Source organism: Hyla sarda, chromosome 5, assembly GCF_029499605.1.
Source record: "Hyla sarda isolate aHylSar1 chromosome 5, aHylSar1.hap1, whole genome shotgun sequence".
Classification (NCBI taxonomy): domain Eukaryota; kingdom Metazoa; phylum Chordata; class Amphibia; order Anura; family Hylidae; genus Hyla; species Hyla sarda.
This window is the reverse complement of record NC_079193.1, coordinates 72,870,340-72,887,283: the sequence shown is the minus strand read 5'-3', so window position 1 is coordinate 72,887,283 and position 16,944 is coordinate 72,870,340. Positions and strand designations below refer to the sequence as shown.

General features: G+C 44.5%; 2 protein-coding genes across 2 annotated transcripts in view; one reads left to right on the top strand and one right to left on the bottom strand.

Annotated features, from left to right (window-relative positions):
* LOC130273234 (mitogen-activated protein kinase kinase kinase 3-like) overlaps positions 1–13,819 on the bottom strand; it is a 209,900-nt gene extending 196,081 nt beyond the window's left edge. The window contains exon 1 of the mRNA XM_056519672.1: positions 13,706–13,819. The gene's annotated coding sequence lies outside the window, so the exon portion shown is untranslated. The remainder of the gene's footprint in view (positions 1–13,705) is intronic.
* Positions 9,507–16,944, top strand: part of LOC130273236 (cryptochrome DASH) — a 79,015-nt gene continuing 71,577 nt past the window's right edge. The window contains exon 1 of the mRNA XM_056519678.1: positions 9,507–10,006. Coding sequence (XP_056375653.1) covers positions 9,992–10,006 — 15 coding nt within the window. The 5' untranslated portion in view covers positions 9,507–9,991. The remainder of the gene's footprint in view (positions 10,007–16,944) is intronic.

Here is a 16,944-nt window from a genome sequence, read left to right as displayed (position 1 = left end):
TGCATTGGTCATGTGACCTGTGGACCCCATTTTTAATTTTGACCAGGGCCGCACTTAATCTAAAACTGTCCCTGCCTGAATCGGCCAGTGAACATCTCCGTGACGAAACAAAAGCAGGAAACAATGCTTAGCCGGGACTAGAGGCTAGCTGCTAGTGAGTTTTCAGTGCTGGTAAGTACAACCTATTTTTATGCCATCTTGAGTCATTAGCTAAAGATTTTGTGGGACTGGACAACCCCTTTAATGTTGTAGCTGATTAGTGTATATAGAGCCCAAGGAATACTGTTATAAACTGTCTACATAATACATTCATATATAAGCATTGTTTTTTTTCTGTGATTTGACAGGTATGCTTTAACAAAATCTGCTATCGTAAAACCAACAAACCAACATCATGTAAAGGCCAAATAATTCTGAAACATCAAGGCCATATATTACCACCTAAATATTATATCCATACTGTTCTGGAATAAAACCTAGTATACCAAATTCAATACTCCCAATAACAACACCATACAAGGGAAAAATAATACTGTCACATCCTGACCATATATAACCACAGCCTAATGATTAAATAATACCACCATATTGTTATTAACCCCTTTACTCAATAGCCTGTTTTGACCATAATGACCAAAGCTAATTTTGAAAATCTGACATGAAAGCGATTCTGAGTTAGTTTTTTTATGACATATTTTACTTTACATTAGTGGTAAATTTTGATTGATATATTTGATATATTTAGTGTTTAGTGTTTTTGTAAAAAAAAAATCCAAAACTCTGTTAAAAAAAATAAAAATTTGCATTTTTCTAGGCTTTACATTTTCTGCTCGTATGATAAATAGTGAGGGGGCGGGGCTATGAGGGGCGTGGCTATGGCATCACAAGCTCCCGGCGCCGGCTCCAGCGTTCGGAACAGTTTGTTCCAAACGCTTAGCAGCGGAATATCCCTTTAAAGTAGTCAGAATGACATTAAATAAGTTTATTAACCCTTTAGGCATTGCCTGAGCTGCTGCACAACCGCACAATACACACCTGAGCTTCTGCAGAACCTCACAAAACACACCTGAGCTGCTGCAAAACATCATAATATGCATCTCAGCTGCTTCAGAACCTCACTATACACACCTGAGATTCTGCAAAACATCATAAACCATTTTAATTGCTGCAGAACATCATACCACACACTTCACCTACTACAGAGAATCTCCCACGAAATGTCTCAGTGGCTGTAGAACATCATTAAACACACCCAAGTGCTGCAAAATCTAATAGGAATTGAAAAGTCACCATTTTATGTGCAGTGGGGGAGATTTATCATGGGATGAGGACCCCTCATACTCCATCCCCCGCCAAACCAACCACCCTTAAATAAGAGCCAATACTCAAGTGTTTGGTAAAAGGCCACGGATGTTTATTGAGGGAATATTTATTTAATAAATATGATAATAACTCAATCAATAAATAACGTTTTTTATAAATATATAACTCGAAACCATAATAAATATATATAAATACCACTAAGTGTATACCAAAACCGAAACTGTCCCCTCAGAAAAATCTGGGTGACCTCCCAACCGCATGACTGCTTACAGTCATGCTAACCCATCACCGTGGCCTTTTCTATTACATTTTGGAGACCCACTGTTTTACTTGTCATTCATAGCAGTGAGCTGGCACCTGTATATATAGATGCTGTGAGGGTCAGACAAATATCCATATGTCTGACCCCTACCGCGCATCTATATATACAGGTGCCGGCTCACCACTATGAATTACAAGAAAAGCGGAGGCTCGTGCTGCTGCCGCCAATAGCTTACTTGTCATTCATAGCGGTGAGCCAGCATTTGTATATGTATGCTGCGAGGGTCAGACATAGATCCATATGTCTGACCCCCACAGCATGATATGCAGCTGCTGCCCGCTATGAATGACAAACTCTTAGCAGCGAGAGCGGGCAGCAGCCCTCCTCTCCCCCGCTAATAGAGTTTTCATTCATTGGCAGCCAGGGGAGGGAGAAGATGAAGATTAATATGCGCAGCTTGGGGGAGGCAGTATATATATAAATATGCGCAGTGGGGGTCAGTATAGATTTATAATAGCGCTGGGGGGGGGGGCAGTACATTTATTCAAGCGCAGCAGGCACTAAGTTTGATATAGCGCAGCAGGGGGAAAGATATATAGAAACGCTGGAGGGGCCAGATATATACCCCCCCCAGCGATTCTATACCTCTTTGCCCACCACAGCGCTTCTATATTAAAACTCTGCCAGGAGCCCTGATTGACTACTCAGCCCCGGCCATTCAGGGCTTCTGGTGGGGAATTTAAAATGAAAGTTTACAGTACATTGCATGGGATCGGAACATGCCGCCCGCTCCCCTGCTTAATAACATCTGATCGGATCGGGTCTCAGAAGTGAGACCCGGTGCGATCAATCCCTCAGCCCCTGTACTACTACCCCCAACATGGAACAGACCCTGTTCCATGCTGGGGGTAGCAGGATTCACTCCGTTTTGAGTAATTTCCTGACAGCTCAGAGCTGTCGAGTTTCTGTGAAGCAAAACTCACAGGTTTTCCTGTGAGTTTTCTTCACACTCGGAGGGTTTTTCCTCTTTTTGTCGGGAACACGCCCCTTTTGTCGGGAAAAACGCCCCTTTTGCAGTTTTTATTTTTCACTCTGAGTGATCTTGATTTTGTCGGGTTGTGTGCCAGATTCTGGCGCAAAACCCGACAAAAAGTGTCAGGATCCTGTTAGTAAATGAGAGCCAACATGTCTGTAAGAATGATTACCCACTTTACACATAAATTTGTCCATTCCTCTGTTAATTCGTTTCCGAATTCTGTCCAAATACCGACTTTCCTTGAATGACCATGTGAGTCTTGATACAATCTCAGAGAAGCATATTTTCGCTGCTGGAAATAAATCCTGAACAGCAAAAATAGTTTGTTTCAGACTTTGGAATAAGCATGCTGTATTCAATTTACCTAAGTCATTTCCCCCAATAAGCAAAACTAGAATATCCGGACTTGGCCATATAGATGCCTTGGATAAACACAAATCAAACAATTCAGATATACGTAACCCCCGTTTCCCACACCAGAAGACACAGACCTTAGAGGGAGGAAAGCTGAGGTGTAAACCGTATGGTCTGATAGCTGCATGCTGCCTGGCCCAATGGATAAAAGAATGTCCGACAATCCAGACAATAATTATGGATTCATCTGGAAAAAAAGATTATTAGTCAAGTAATAGTTCAGGTCTTATATAGAGTTTATATCTGTCCGACTATTCTTTTGATCTCTTCCGGTGTTAGACCAGCAGCTGAAGCTTCAGTTGCTGCACCGATTCTGAAGGAATGAGGTTTGATCCCTTTGTTATCTATACCCAATTTCTTGGTACAACTTTTTAGAATGTAACTAAATTGAAAATTAGTAAGAACCGAACCGTCTCTGCGTATGAAAAGCGGAAGAAAACCATCAGGCCGGACAGCCAAATAGTTCTCTACCATGTTAACCGGGCAGAGTTTGTTACCATAAAGCCTAAAAAAATTAAATTTTTCTACCTTTACCTAAAACGTCAGTTTTTGATTTCTTGATATTAATTGTTAGGCCTGAAGGGGAAACTACAATATCCTTTCTGAGTAATGGAGCTGGTGCATTTCTGTTTGTGGCAGCAAATTCACCTACTCTGAGTTAACCAAAAAATGCCAAAACAAATGCGGTTTGGAACAAAATTTCCCCATAAGCATTGGAACAGACTGATGGGCAGGTATTACACAATTGTTTCAGGGTAGAGAAGACAATTGGGGGTCTACTATCCTTATGAGCTAATGTCATGCGATAGCCCTTCAGTGCTTGTTTTATTTGATAAAATGAATTTATTGGTCTTATCCCTTTCCATTTTTGATAAAAAGATATGCCGGCTAAGTGGCTAGCTACATAACTGGGTGATAATTGCATTTTAAGAAGAGTAGAGAGGAATAGCAATGCACAGGTAATATTGCAGTTCGTATTAAGGTAGCCTTTGCTTAAACAAAATAGACACCACTCTGACCAAAACTTACAGTATTCCCTGTAAGTTTTGTCTGAGATTGATTTCCTGACAAAGTGCTGAATTAGTCCCACACCAGGTTCCACAGGTGGGGTGGGCAAGGTAAGCCCTCTCTGTCTGCTTCCGGGCACATCTGAAATCAGTGGAACTGTCCCCGTGAGAGAGAATCAGCTATGCAATTGATGGATCCTTTAGTGTATTAAGCTTTAAGCCATATATTTAGCTTTAAACAAAGTAACACTAGGTGGCGTAATAGTTTAATAACTGCATCCGATTTAGCGGATAAACAGTTGATGGCAAATGCCTTTGTTATCAGGGTTAACCGTGATCCTTCTATTTTTGAACTTAGAACCTGATTACTATTGCTACCACTACTGGAAATAATTCTAAAAGTACAATGTTTTTGGTCAGATTTGCTTCCACCCATATTACCGGCCAAGGTTCAGCTGACCAATGCCCTTCACAAAATGCTCCAAATCCAAAAGCACCAGAGGCATCTGTAAAGATGCCTATACAGTGACCCCTCGACCAACGATGGCCCCGACATACGATCATTTCAACATGGGATGGCCTCTCAGAGGCCATCGCATGTTGAAGGCAGCATCAACATACGATGCTTTTGTATGTCGGGGCCATCGCATAAACGGCTATCCGGCAGCGCAGACTGCTTCAGCTGCCACCGGATAGACATTTACGGTGCCCCGTGTGGTCCGCTGACGATCACTTACCTGTCCTCGGGGCTCCGGCGCGTCCTCTTCGGGATCCCCTGCATCGTCGGCGCTCTCCATCGTCGTCATCACGTCACTGCGCACGCCGTCCCGTCATCCAATAGGAGCGGCGTGCGTAGCGACGTGATGGCGGCGACGGAGAGCGCGGATGCCGGGGAAGCAGAGGCCTTGCTGGAGCGTCGGGGACACCCCAGGGACGCGGCGACAGCGATGGACGGTGACATCCCGGGCAGCGGTGACGAGCGGTGACGGTCCGGAGCGGCAGGGACAGGTGAGTACAACTTCCTCTAACAGTGGTCTACAACCTGCGGACCTCCAGATGTTGCAAAACTACAACACCCAGCATGCCCGGACAGCCAACGGCTGTCCGGGCATGCTGGGTGTTGTAGTTTTGTAACATCTGGAGGTCCGCAGGTTGTAGACCACTGTCCTATACTTTACATTGCACAGATCCTTCAACATGCGATGGTTTCAACAAACGATGGTCCATTTGGAACAGATTACCATTGTATGTTGAGGGACCACTGTATCTGCTAATGAAGTGAATTCTGCTTGCCAAACTGACGCTCCATTAAAGTTGGTCAAAAATTCCGCCCATAAAGATAAATCTTCCTTGAGTGCACTAATTTATCTAATTACACATCTAATTTAATGTGACATCTAGATGATTTGATTCCTTTAGTAGCTGCATATAGTCTTTTGGAGAATACCCTACCCATGGGAATAATCCTAGAAGCAAACACTTGTAAACCCAATACTTTTTGTAATTCTCTCAGGGTAACTTTTGACTTAAAGTGTAGCTCCCACCATCCTATTTTTTTTTCTGTCCCTGCCTATTGCCAATCTATCCCTAACCCCCTCCCTGCTTTTAATTTTTCTTTTTATTATATTAAAAATAACTTTGTGTCTGCCTGGAAGTGTGCTCGCTACCAGGCAGACTTCGCCAGCAGGCACCAAGTCACTGATGCCCGCTGGGGACAACACTTCCACCCTTAGTTTATCTACACAGGGTGCCTCCAGCTGTTTCACCACTACAACTCCCAGCTTGCCCTGACATCTATTGGCTGTCAGGGCATGCTGGGAGTTGTAGTAGTGAAACAGCTGGAGGCACCCTGTGTAGATAAACTATAAGTTAGTGCCATGCGGCGCTAGCCCGTTCCCTCCGTCAAACCCCCATACCCCGTTCCCTCCATCACCCCATTCCCTCATCACAAACCCCCCGCCCGGCTGCATATCCCGTTCTCTCCATCACAAACCCCCCCGCCCCACATACCCCGTTCCCTCCGTTCTGATACCTGCAGAGTCCGGCAGCGGGCGTGCAGGGACAGCAGCGGCGATGACATGTGCAGGAGGAGTGGCCTCCCAGCCAGTGGCCGTGGAGCCAATGTGCTCGCTCCCGCCTGTCTGATTGACAGGCAGGGAGCGAGAGCAGCCTAAATGAAAAAGGACTGATTGCCAGGCCAAAATCAGTCCTTTTTCAGGCGTGACGTCACGCCAGGCTGCAGCCGGCCACTAGGAGGGTGACCCCTAGTGGCCGGTTTTTAAACATAAATTTCACCCTGATAATCCCCCAAAAAATAATGACATTATATTAGAGATATGTTGTAGTACATAAGTACTACAACATATCAAAAAATAAAGTTGGTGACAGTGGCCATTTATGCTCTGTAACATAGTTACTACTTTTTCATTAGGTAAACAAAACGACATTATAGTAGTATCAATTTTTATCCCTAAAAACGTCAAAACTTGACATGGTAACACTGTCTTCTCCACTGCTAGAGGTACCCCAAACTTACTACAGATAGTGATAAATGAGTTGAATAGTGTATGTATATCTTCATTGTTGTGCTCATCTATAAATAAAAAGTCATCAAGGTAGTGCACTATTTCCCCCACTGGGCAAATTTGTCTTACTGACCATTCTAAAAAGGATGCAAAAGCTTCTAAGTAATAACAGGATAGAGTGAATTCCATTGGAAGGGCTTTATCAAAATAATAATTTCCCTCAAATTGAAATCTAATGAGTTATAACCAGATTCTCTTACTGGCAAAAGCCTAAATGCGGATTTGATGTCCGCCTTGGCCAAGAGAGCACCGTTGCCTGTTTTATGTAGCTTGACCAAGGCAGAGTCAATCGATGTATACTCCACAGGGAAGTCATCAATGCAAATCTCGTCATTAAAGGGGTTATCCAGGAAAAAAGTTTTTATATATATCAACTGGCTCCAGAAAGTTAAACAGATTTGTAAATTACTTCTATTAAAAAATCTTAATCCTTTCAGTACTTATGAGCTTCTGAAGTTAAGATTGTTCTTTTCTGTCTAAGTGCTTTCTGATGACACCTGTCTCGGGAACCGGCCAGTTTAGAAGAGGTTTGCTATGGGGATTTGCTTCTAAACTGGGCGTTTCCCGAGACACGTGTCATCAGAGAGCACTTAGACAGAAAAGAACAACCTTAACTTCAGAAGCTCATAAGTACTGAAAGGATTAATATTTTTTAATAGAAGTAATTTACAAATCTGTTTAACTTTCTGGAGCCAGTTGATATATATAAAAAAAGTTTTTTCCTGGAATACCCCTTTTAATGACGAGATTTGCATTGATGACTTCCCTGTGGAGTATACATCATTTGACTCTGCCTTGGTCAAGCTACGTAAAACAGGCAACGGTGCTCTCTTGGCCAAGGCGGACATCAAATCCGCATTTAGGCTTTTGCCAGTAAGAGAATCTGGTTATAACTCATTAGGATTTCAATTTGAGGGAAATTATTATTTTGATAAAGCCCTTCCAATGGAATTCACTCTATCCTGTTATTACTTAGAAGCTTTTGCATCCTTTTTAAGTGAAGCTTTTAAGGGGTAAGAAAGGTGATGCATCAACCTGTATGTTCCTGGATCCTTTTTAGGAATAATGCCTAACGGTGATAACCTGAAATTTTTTAATGGGGGTGCATCAAATGGGCCCTCTACTCTACCTTCAACTATTTCTTTCTCAATTTTCTTTCTAACTACACTCATATGCTGAGCAACAGACTTCAAATTTTCAACCCAGCAACAACCCTTGCCCAGGAATTCAGGGACAAAGAAGCCAATAGAGAATCATTCTATTAATAAATGAGCTCTCTGATAATCTGGGAATTTTTTTAGCCATGGAAACATGTTTAATAGACTCACTGGAGTCAATGGGGGGTGTTTATCAAAGGATTTATGTGTTTTTTTCACGTAACTTTGGCGCAATACTTTGGCGCAAATCCCCGCCAAGAAATTTTGCACATGGAAAACACACTTACCAATGTCAGAAAATGTAAAGGCGTCAAAATACATTTAAAAACATTTTTTTGTGAAAGCAGCGACGCCTCCAGGGCTGCTCAATACTATCCTGCTCAAATATGTAAGAAAAAGAAACAGACAAAAAGCGCACTAATGTGCCATGATTCTGCTTGAGCAGTGGTGAAACGGTGAAAAAGAATGGTATTGCGCTCACCTGAGCGTGTTGTGTCCGAGGCACAACACCGTAATCGGCTTTGGTCCCAGGTCTCTAGGGACATGTGATCTTGAAAGGGCTGCTGGCACCTCACCGTCCCGGGAACCGGTCCTGGGCGTCTGGTCAGTAGAAGCAGAGAGTGAGAATCGAAGATCCTCAGAAAAAACGTGGTGCTCCAAAAGCGCTCCTTTACAAGGTAATAATAACCATGGGTCTGGTGTTCGATAAAGTAATAAGTCTTTTATTCAGGCATAAGGATGCAGGGATAACGCGTTTTGAGGGGTGGAGACCCCCTCTTCGTCAGATCCAATACCTATTGGATCTGACGAAGAGGGGTTCTCCACCCCTCGAAACGCGTTATCCCTGCATCCTTATGCCTGAATAAAGGACTTATTACTTTATCGAACACCAGACCCATGGTTATTATTACCTTGTAAAGGAGCGCTTTTGGAGCACCACGTTTTTTCTGAGGATCTTCGATTCTCACTCTGCTTCTACAATACTATCCTGCGACATGGCCACACAGGTTCAGGAAAGGTAAGCACTAAAGCAGTGGTCTCCAACCTGCGGACCTCCAGATGTTGCAAAACTACAACTCCCAGCATGCCCGGACAGCCAACGGCTGTCCGGGCATGCTGGGAATTGTAGTTTTGCAACATCTGGTGGTCCGCAGGTTGAAGACCACTGCACTTAAAAGGGTACTCCGCCCCTGGCATCTTATCCCCTATCCAAAGGATAGGGGATAAGATGTTTGATCACTGGGGTCCCGCTGCTGGGGACCCTGGGGATCGCCGCTGCGGCACCCCGCCATCATTACTGCACAGAGCGAGTTCGCTCTGTGCGTAATGACGGGCGATACAGGGTCCGGAGCATCATTATGTCACGGCTCCGCCCCTCATGACATCACAGCCCATCCCCTTAATGCAAGTCTATGGCAGGGGGCGTGATGACCACCACGCCCCCTTCCCATAGAACTGTAATGACGGGGGCGGGCCGTGACATCACGAGGGGCGGGGCCGTGACGTAACGATGCTCCGGCCCTTGTATCGCCCGTCATTACGTGCAGAGCGATCTCGCTCTGCGCAGTAATGACAGCGGGGTGCTGCAGCAGCGATCCCCGGGGTCCCCAGCAGCGGGACCCCGGTGATCTAACATCTTATCCCCTAACCTTTGGATAGGGGATAAGATGTCTAGGGGCGGAGTACCCCTTTAAGTAACCAAAAAATAATAATCTACCCAAGTTGAAAATAAAATCCATTTCACATGGTGGCTATAAACCCCACAAAAGAAAATAACTCATGTCGCTTGCTGATATACTGCAGGAGGGACTCCGAAATGGCTGCTCTACAGGGTAAAATACGCGTCCTCTGTGGCGGTAAGTTCTGTGTAAAAGGCGCTGTGAACAGCTGATTTCAACATTTGAGCCAAAATTACTAACAACTTGCACCAAATGATACGAAGTTCCGGCAAGCTCAGCAGGTCCCGCGCTGATAGGGTCCACGGGCTGCCCATCAAGGAGGGCCGTTGCTGACATACACTCCGACGGATCTTCGGGGCCTAGCTCCGCCCCTTCCTCAATGACATCATCATTACTGGCCAGGGCTGGAACCACGGCGGGGATGGAAGACGTGGAGCCCCTCTGTTCTACGGCATCCGAGGTCTCCAGAGCGGTGTCCTCACTCAGGCAGCGGCGGAGCCAGTCCTCTCCCCCGGGGCCAGAAGCTTTATGCAGGAAGCGAAGGTAAAGCTCATTTACCGAAGGACCAGCAGGTCCATACACTTCTGTAACCTTCTGCATAGCAGCTGCTTCTTCAGATCTTCTTCACAGACTGTACACCTAGCTGCCCTGTACTCCCTTTTATAATAATGAATTTTCCCGCCTCAGCTGTAACCACCAATCAGTGAAGGTTTCAAATCTGCCCAGCAACATACTGGCCCTATCAGATAAAACTCACAGAAAGTTAGACATGAACTATTAACCCTTAGAGAAATATTCCCTGAACTATGTGATTGTATATGTACATTCCTACGTAAACCTTCGGGGTCTTGTCAAAGGCTGTGTAGAGGAAGAGTGGTGCAGTTGCCCATAGCAACCAATCGGATCACTTCTTTTATTTTTAAAGAGGCCGATGAAAAATGAAAGAAGCGATCTGATTGGTTGCTATGGGCAACAGCATCACTCTTCCTCTACACAGCCTTTGACAAGGCCCCGAAGGTTTACGTAGGAATGTACATATACAATCACATAATCCTTTTCACAGGTTTTACTAAATCTCCCCAAATGTTCTAAATTTTGGAGAAAAACAGAAAAGATTGCATCATTATTTTTTTTTGTATGAAAAATGAGGCTTGTACCAAAATGTGCTTTTTATTTATACCAGAAGACAAGCATGTAAGATTTGATAAATTCCCCCATAATACACACCTCAACTGCTTTAGAATCTCCCCATACACAGCTGCTGCAGAACCTCATATAAACTTAAATGGGCACTGTCATCAACTTTTTTTTTTTTTTATGTTGTAGTACATATGTACTACAACATATCTCTAATATATTTTCATTCTTTTTATTAATATGTTGTAATTTACGTTTGAAAACCGGCCACTAGGGGGTCTCCCTCCTAGTGGCCGGCTGCAGGCTGGCGTGATGTCACGCCTGAATTCGGACCGATGCCAGCCAGGCAATCGGTCCGAATTCATTCAGCCTGCGCTCGCTCCCTGCCTGTCAATCAGACAAGCGGAAGCGAGCACTGAGAGCGCATTGGCTCCCTGGCCTCACACGCCAGCCCCGCCTCCCGGCATTTACTCGCCGCTTCTGCTGCCTCAGGACTCTGCAGGACTCTAGGGTATGTCTTGGGGAGAGCGGGGTTCGGGGTTTTTAACACGGGGGTTGGGGACAGCGGGGTTCAGGGTTTTTAACACGGGGGTTGGGGGACAACGGGGTTCGGTGTTTTTTAACAGGGGGGGGGGAGGGAACAGGGTAGTCCCTAACTTAATGTTTTCAACACAGGGTGCCTCCAGCTGTTTCACCACTACAACTCCCAGCATGCCAAGGATGTAATCAAAAAGAGGAAAAGAATCATGGAAGGAAGGGAAAAATATCGATAAGTCTTCTTTTTATATCCCGCCTTTTACCACTTCTCCCATATTTTATTATGTCTCTTCATTTGTTTAATTGAGGATTGAGCCTTAATGTATTCATATCTTTTAACTTTATCCACCAGATTCAGCCATTCCTGTACACTTCCGATCAGATAGCCATACCCTCAGGATCAATCATTTCACACAGAACAGAACTTTATTAACAAGTAGCATATGCCAGACCCCTTGTTCCACTTCTCCCAAAATTACTAATCTACCTGTTAAAACTATCTGACTTCTCAATCTATTATTAATTTGAAGTCCTACCTCTTCCCAGTATGTGGTTATTATTCGGGAGTTCCATATTACATGTATAAATTCTACTTCGCTCATCGCGCATCGTGGACATGTTGAGCCTACATTAGACCGCATCTTGGCTAATTGCTTCGGTGAAACATATGTGTTATAAATAATCCGTAATTGAGTAAGACAGAAATTATTATTAATAGAGGTATTAGGGATATTCTTCAAAATACTGCCCCACTGAGTTTCCGAGATTTCTCCCAAATATTTTTCCCATATTGCACTATATTTCAAATAAATTTTCTTCCTATTTTCTTTCAAAAATAACCCATATAAAATAACCATTATTTTCTTACCGTGCATACTTGTCTTTATTAACTCTAACACACTGTGAGTCTGAATTAACAAAAAATTCTTGTGCTCTATGCTCCGAAAAGCATGTTTCAATAGAAGAAACCTAAAATATTGGTTTCTGTTTAGTGCATATATATCTACTAACGTGTCAAACGTAACCATCTTGTCTCCTTCCACTATTTGTGATACATATTTAACTCCATGGTTAATCCAAAATCTGGCATCTTCCATCTTCATGAATTCTGCCACATTATGATTATACCATAGAGGTGTAAACTCTGTGCACCCCTTGATTCCTATAACTTTTTTGAGTAAGAGCCAACCCTTCAAAACCATCCTACCATATGAAAAGGAGGTGTCTATTTGTTTTGCCTCTAAACTTTCTAATATTCCAAAACCACCCCATGGATTAATCATTCTATAGTGTTCCAAACACAATTTATTATCCTTATCCAAAATAAATTTAGTTATACGTGCCAGATAGTACAGTTTGAAATTCGGGGCCGCACAGCCCCCCTCCCCTGTCTTTGCGCACAGAACCTCATATTTCAATCTCGACCTTTTCCTCCCCCAAATGAAGCGATTTAATTTCCTATGTAACTGATCGAACCAAAATTCTGGGATCCAAACTGGGGTTGCATTTAACAGAAAAAGAAGCTGGGGCAGAATTATCATTTTTATCAGGGCTACTCTATCAGCCATAGATTTCCCCCAAATCTGCATCCTTTTCTCTATTTTCTTTACTAGGGGGTTCAGATTAACTTCCACAAATCTTTGTGGGTTGACTGTGATCTTGACTCCCAAATACTCCAAACACTGTTCCTCCTTCACTATACTAAGGGGTACGTCTCCCTCCCTCAAAATGAACCCGATAGGCATAATATATGATTTCGACCAATTTATCTCCAGACCTGCATGTTTCCCAAACTTAGAAAAAAGTGCTATAATTTCTGGGAGAGCCACTCTCGGGTCCTGTATAAAGAGAAGTAGATCATCAGCATATAACGAGAGTCTATGTTCCTCACCATATAACCTAAATCCCTCTACCTTAGACAGTGATCTAATCAGGCCTGCCAGAGGCTCTATATACAAAGCGAAAAGGAGAGGAGACAGAGGACACCCCTGACGAGTCCCTCTGCCTAGAACAAGCCCTCTAGATAAACATTTACCCCATATGATTCTAGTGGACGGTTGTAAGTATAATAACTTAATCAGGGGCTTAATCAGTAGCTAGAAACCACAGGGCCCCGATGCGAAAATTGTCCTGGGCCCCCCTACCCATACCCCCCTCCCCCCCGACGACCTTCTTTCTTAATCCCTGATGACCCCCTTACTCGGCCTCAGCCGCAAAAAGATATCAGTGACTACAGCACAGATGGGACAGAGTCAGGAGAAAAAGGTGGCTTACAAACAGGGACGGACTGGGACCAAAAATAGGCCCGGGCATTTTAAAATAAGCAGTCCATTTTTATGGTGGGGGTCCGACTGATGGGACCTCCACCAATCCCCTTTGTTCAAGTGGCTCTCCAGATGTTGGAAAGCTGCAACTCCCATCGTGTCTGAAGAGCCTCAGGATTTATGGGAGTTGTAGTTTTGCAACAGCTGGAGAGCCAGAGATTGGAGTACAGCCATCATCACTGCAGAACATACAACTGACTACAACTCTGATAGGACAGTCAGGAGAACACACAATATCACTGACCTAAGTGACGTCTTTCCTTTTCTTCCTCATCCGGTCCAGACGTCAGGACTTCTTCCAGCTACATCTTCTCTGCAGAGTCTGACACCCGGACATCATTGGTTCCTTAATTTGTCAGCAGATCCTTATCCTCTGTATGAAGACAGTAATCATTAGATTTCTGCCAAATACTGTACCCCCTGAATATAATACTGCCAACCACTGTGTCCCATGAATATAACACTACTTACCACTGTACCCCCTAAAAATAATACTGCCACACACTGCACCCTCTAAATATATTATTGCCACACACTGCACCCTCTAAATATATTATTGCCACACACTGTACCCTCTGAATATAATACAGGTACACATTTTACCACCTGAGTAAAATACTACCACACACTGTAGCCTCTAAATATAACCCTGCTATACGCTGTACACTGAATATAATATAAATCTTCCTCCCGATTCCTTTGTTCCACCCTCTTTCCCCCTAGATTTGTAAGTCCTCTTCATGCTCCCCTGAACTCCCCCCCCCACACCCCAAAGTCCTTTCCCATGTAAATAACATCACTCCTCTACCACCAACATACAGTCCCATGTAAATAACATCCCTCCCCTATCACCACCATACAGTCCCATGTAAATAACATCACTCCTATACCACCAATATACAGTCCCATGTAAATGACATCACTCCTATACCACCAATATACAGTCCCATGTAAATGACATCACTCCTATACCATCAATATACAGTCCCATGTAAATGACATCACTCCTATACCACCAATATACAGTTTCATGTAAATGACATCACTCCTATACCACCAATATACAGTCCCATGTAAATAACATCACTCCTATACCAACAATATACAGTCCCATGTAAATGACATCACTCATATACCAACAATATACAGTCCCATGTAAATGACATCACTCCTATACCAACAATATACAGTCCCATGTAAATGACATCACTCCTATACCACCAATATACAGTCCCATGTAAATGACATCACTCCTATACCACCAATATACAGTCCCATGTAAATGACATCACTCCTATAACACCAATATACAGTCCCATGTAAATGACATCACTCCTATACCAACAATATACAGTCCCATGTAAATGACATCACTCCTATACCACCAATATACAGTCCCATGTAAATGACATCACTTCGATACCACCAATATACAGTCAAGGGGTGTGAATCGCCAAGAATTTGGCGATTCGATTCGAATCGCGATACCAGTGTGGCGATTCGATATATCCCGATATATCGCGATACCGTCTAGGTGACGATACATCGCGATATATCCCGATATATCGCCCACCTGGGAGCATTCATAGATCCCAATAGACGCCGCTGTCAGCTTTGACAGCGGCGATCTAGTACTCCGGTGCTCACTTTTCTCATGTTATCCCGTCCGGGCTGCAAAATAAAATAAAACGCACTTTATCTTACCTGCCAACGAGCCCCCGGAGCTCCAGTACACTCCGGTACAGGTGTTCGGTCCCCGGGCTGTATTCTTCTTACTTCCTGTTAGCCCGGCACGTCACACGGAGCTTCAGCCTATCACCAGCAGAGGCGGGACATCGCTGCGGCTGGTGATAGGCTGAAGCTCCAAGTGACGTGCCGGACTAACAGGAAGTAAGAAGAATACAGCCCGGGGACCGAACACCTGTACCGGAGCTCCGGGGGCTCGTTGGCAGGTAAGATAAAGTGCGTTTTATTTTGCAGCCTGGATAGGATAAAATGAGAAAAGTGCGCACCGGATACTCCTTTAATAGCCAGCCGCGGCGATTGCCGCATGCAATCACTACTGAAATCAGCCGGGGGTCGCATAGTACGGAGTGGGCACGAGTCGGAGCCCGCTCCATAGCCGTGTCAGATCCGGCCTGCCCGGCTCCACAAATGTGGAACTTTTATCTCCTGATGCCCAGGACATGCTGTTCCGGGCGTCCGCAGATAAAAATTCCACATCCCTAAAAGAATCGATTCAAAAATATTTTGAATCGATTCTGTATCGGCAAATGAAAAAATCGCGATTATCGCGAGAATCGATTTTTTCTTACATCCCTAATACAGTCCCATGTAAATAACATCACTCCCCTACACCAATATACAGTCCCATGTAAATAACATCACACCAATGCTTGTCTCCATTCCTGTTGTTTTTTCATGGCAAAAATAATAAGGGAGATTTATCCAACCTTGTGCAGAGGAACAATAGAGCAGTTGCCCATAGCAACCAATCACATTTCAGCTTTCATTTTTCAAAGACCTTTTTTTTCAAATGAAAGCTGGAATCTGATTGGTTGCTATGGGCGACTGCTCCAGTGTTCCTCCAGCATGCCCGGACAGCCATTCAGCTATTGCAAAACTACAACTTTCAGCATGCCAAAGCAGCCATTGGCTGTCTGGGCTTGCTGGGAGTTGTAGTTTAGCAACATCTGGAGATATGGTGCACTAGTTTGTAAGAAGAAGGCACTGTGTATAGTGAAAGTCCACACCCCCCCTCCCGTCCTCCTCCTCATCATCATCATCATTACACCCCCCTCCCCCGTCCTCCTCATCATTACACCCCCCTCCCCCTCATCATCATTACCCCCATTATACCCCCCCCCCCCCCAAACCTAGCTCTACTCACCTTCCTGAGCGGCGCTGCGGTGTGAAGCTGTAGAGTCTGCTGCTCCTGTCACTGACAGCTGCAGGGGATAAATTGCGCGGGGTCAGAGGCTGTGACAGGTCACGTGCTTGCCTGCACTGCTCTCATCAACCCTCTGCCTGTCCGTCTGACCCTGCTGCAGCAACAGGGCCCGGGCGGTTTTAAAAAAGTGCTGGCAGCGGCGCGCCCGGGACCTGTTGCTGCAGCATATAGTATAGTGAAGTGGCAGGGGGCCCCGCGGGCCCCCCTGGCTATGGGGCCCGGTCGCGATTGCGACCCTTGCGACCTCTATAGCTACGCCACTGAACTTAATCCAATCTATGAATTTTTCCCCAATCCCAATAATCCTCAGTACTTCCCACAGGAAGCTCCACCCTGTCAAACACCTTAGTGGCATCAAGAGACAGGATGGAGCGTAGCCTGCCCTCACCCCTTTGGATATTCTGATATGTCCTTTGAATGTTAGTAAATAAACTTCTCTGCGGAATGAACCCGGTCTGGTCCCCATTAATTACATTTCCAATGACCCGACTAAGTCTCCCCGCCAAGATCTTAGCGAAGATCTTTGTGTCTGA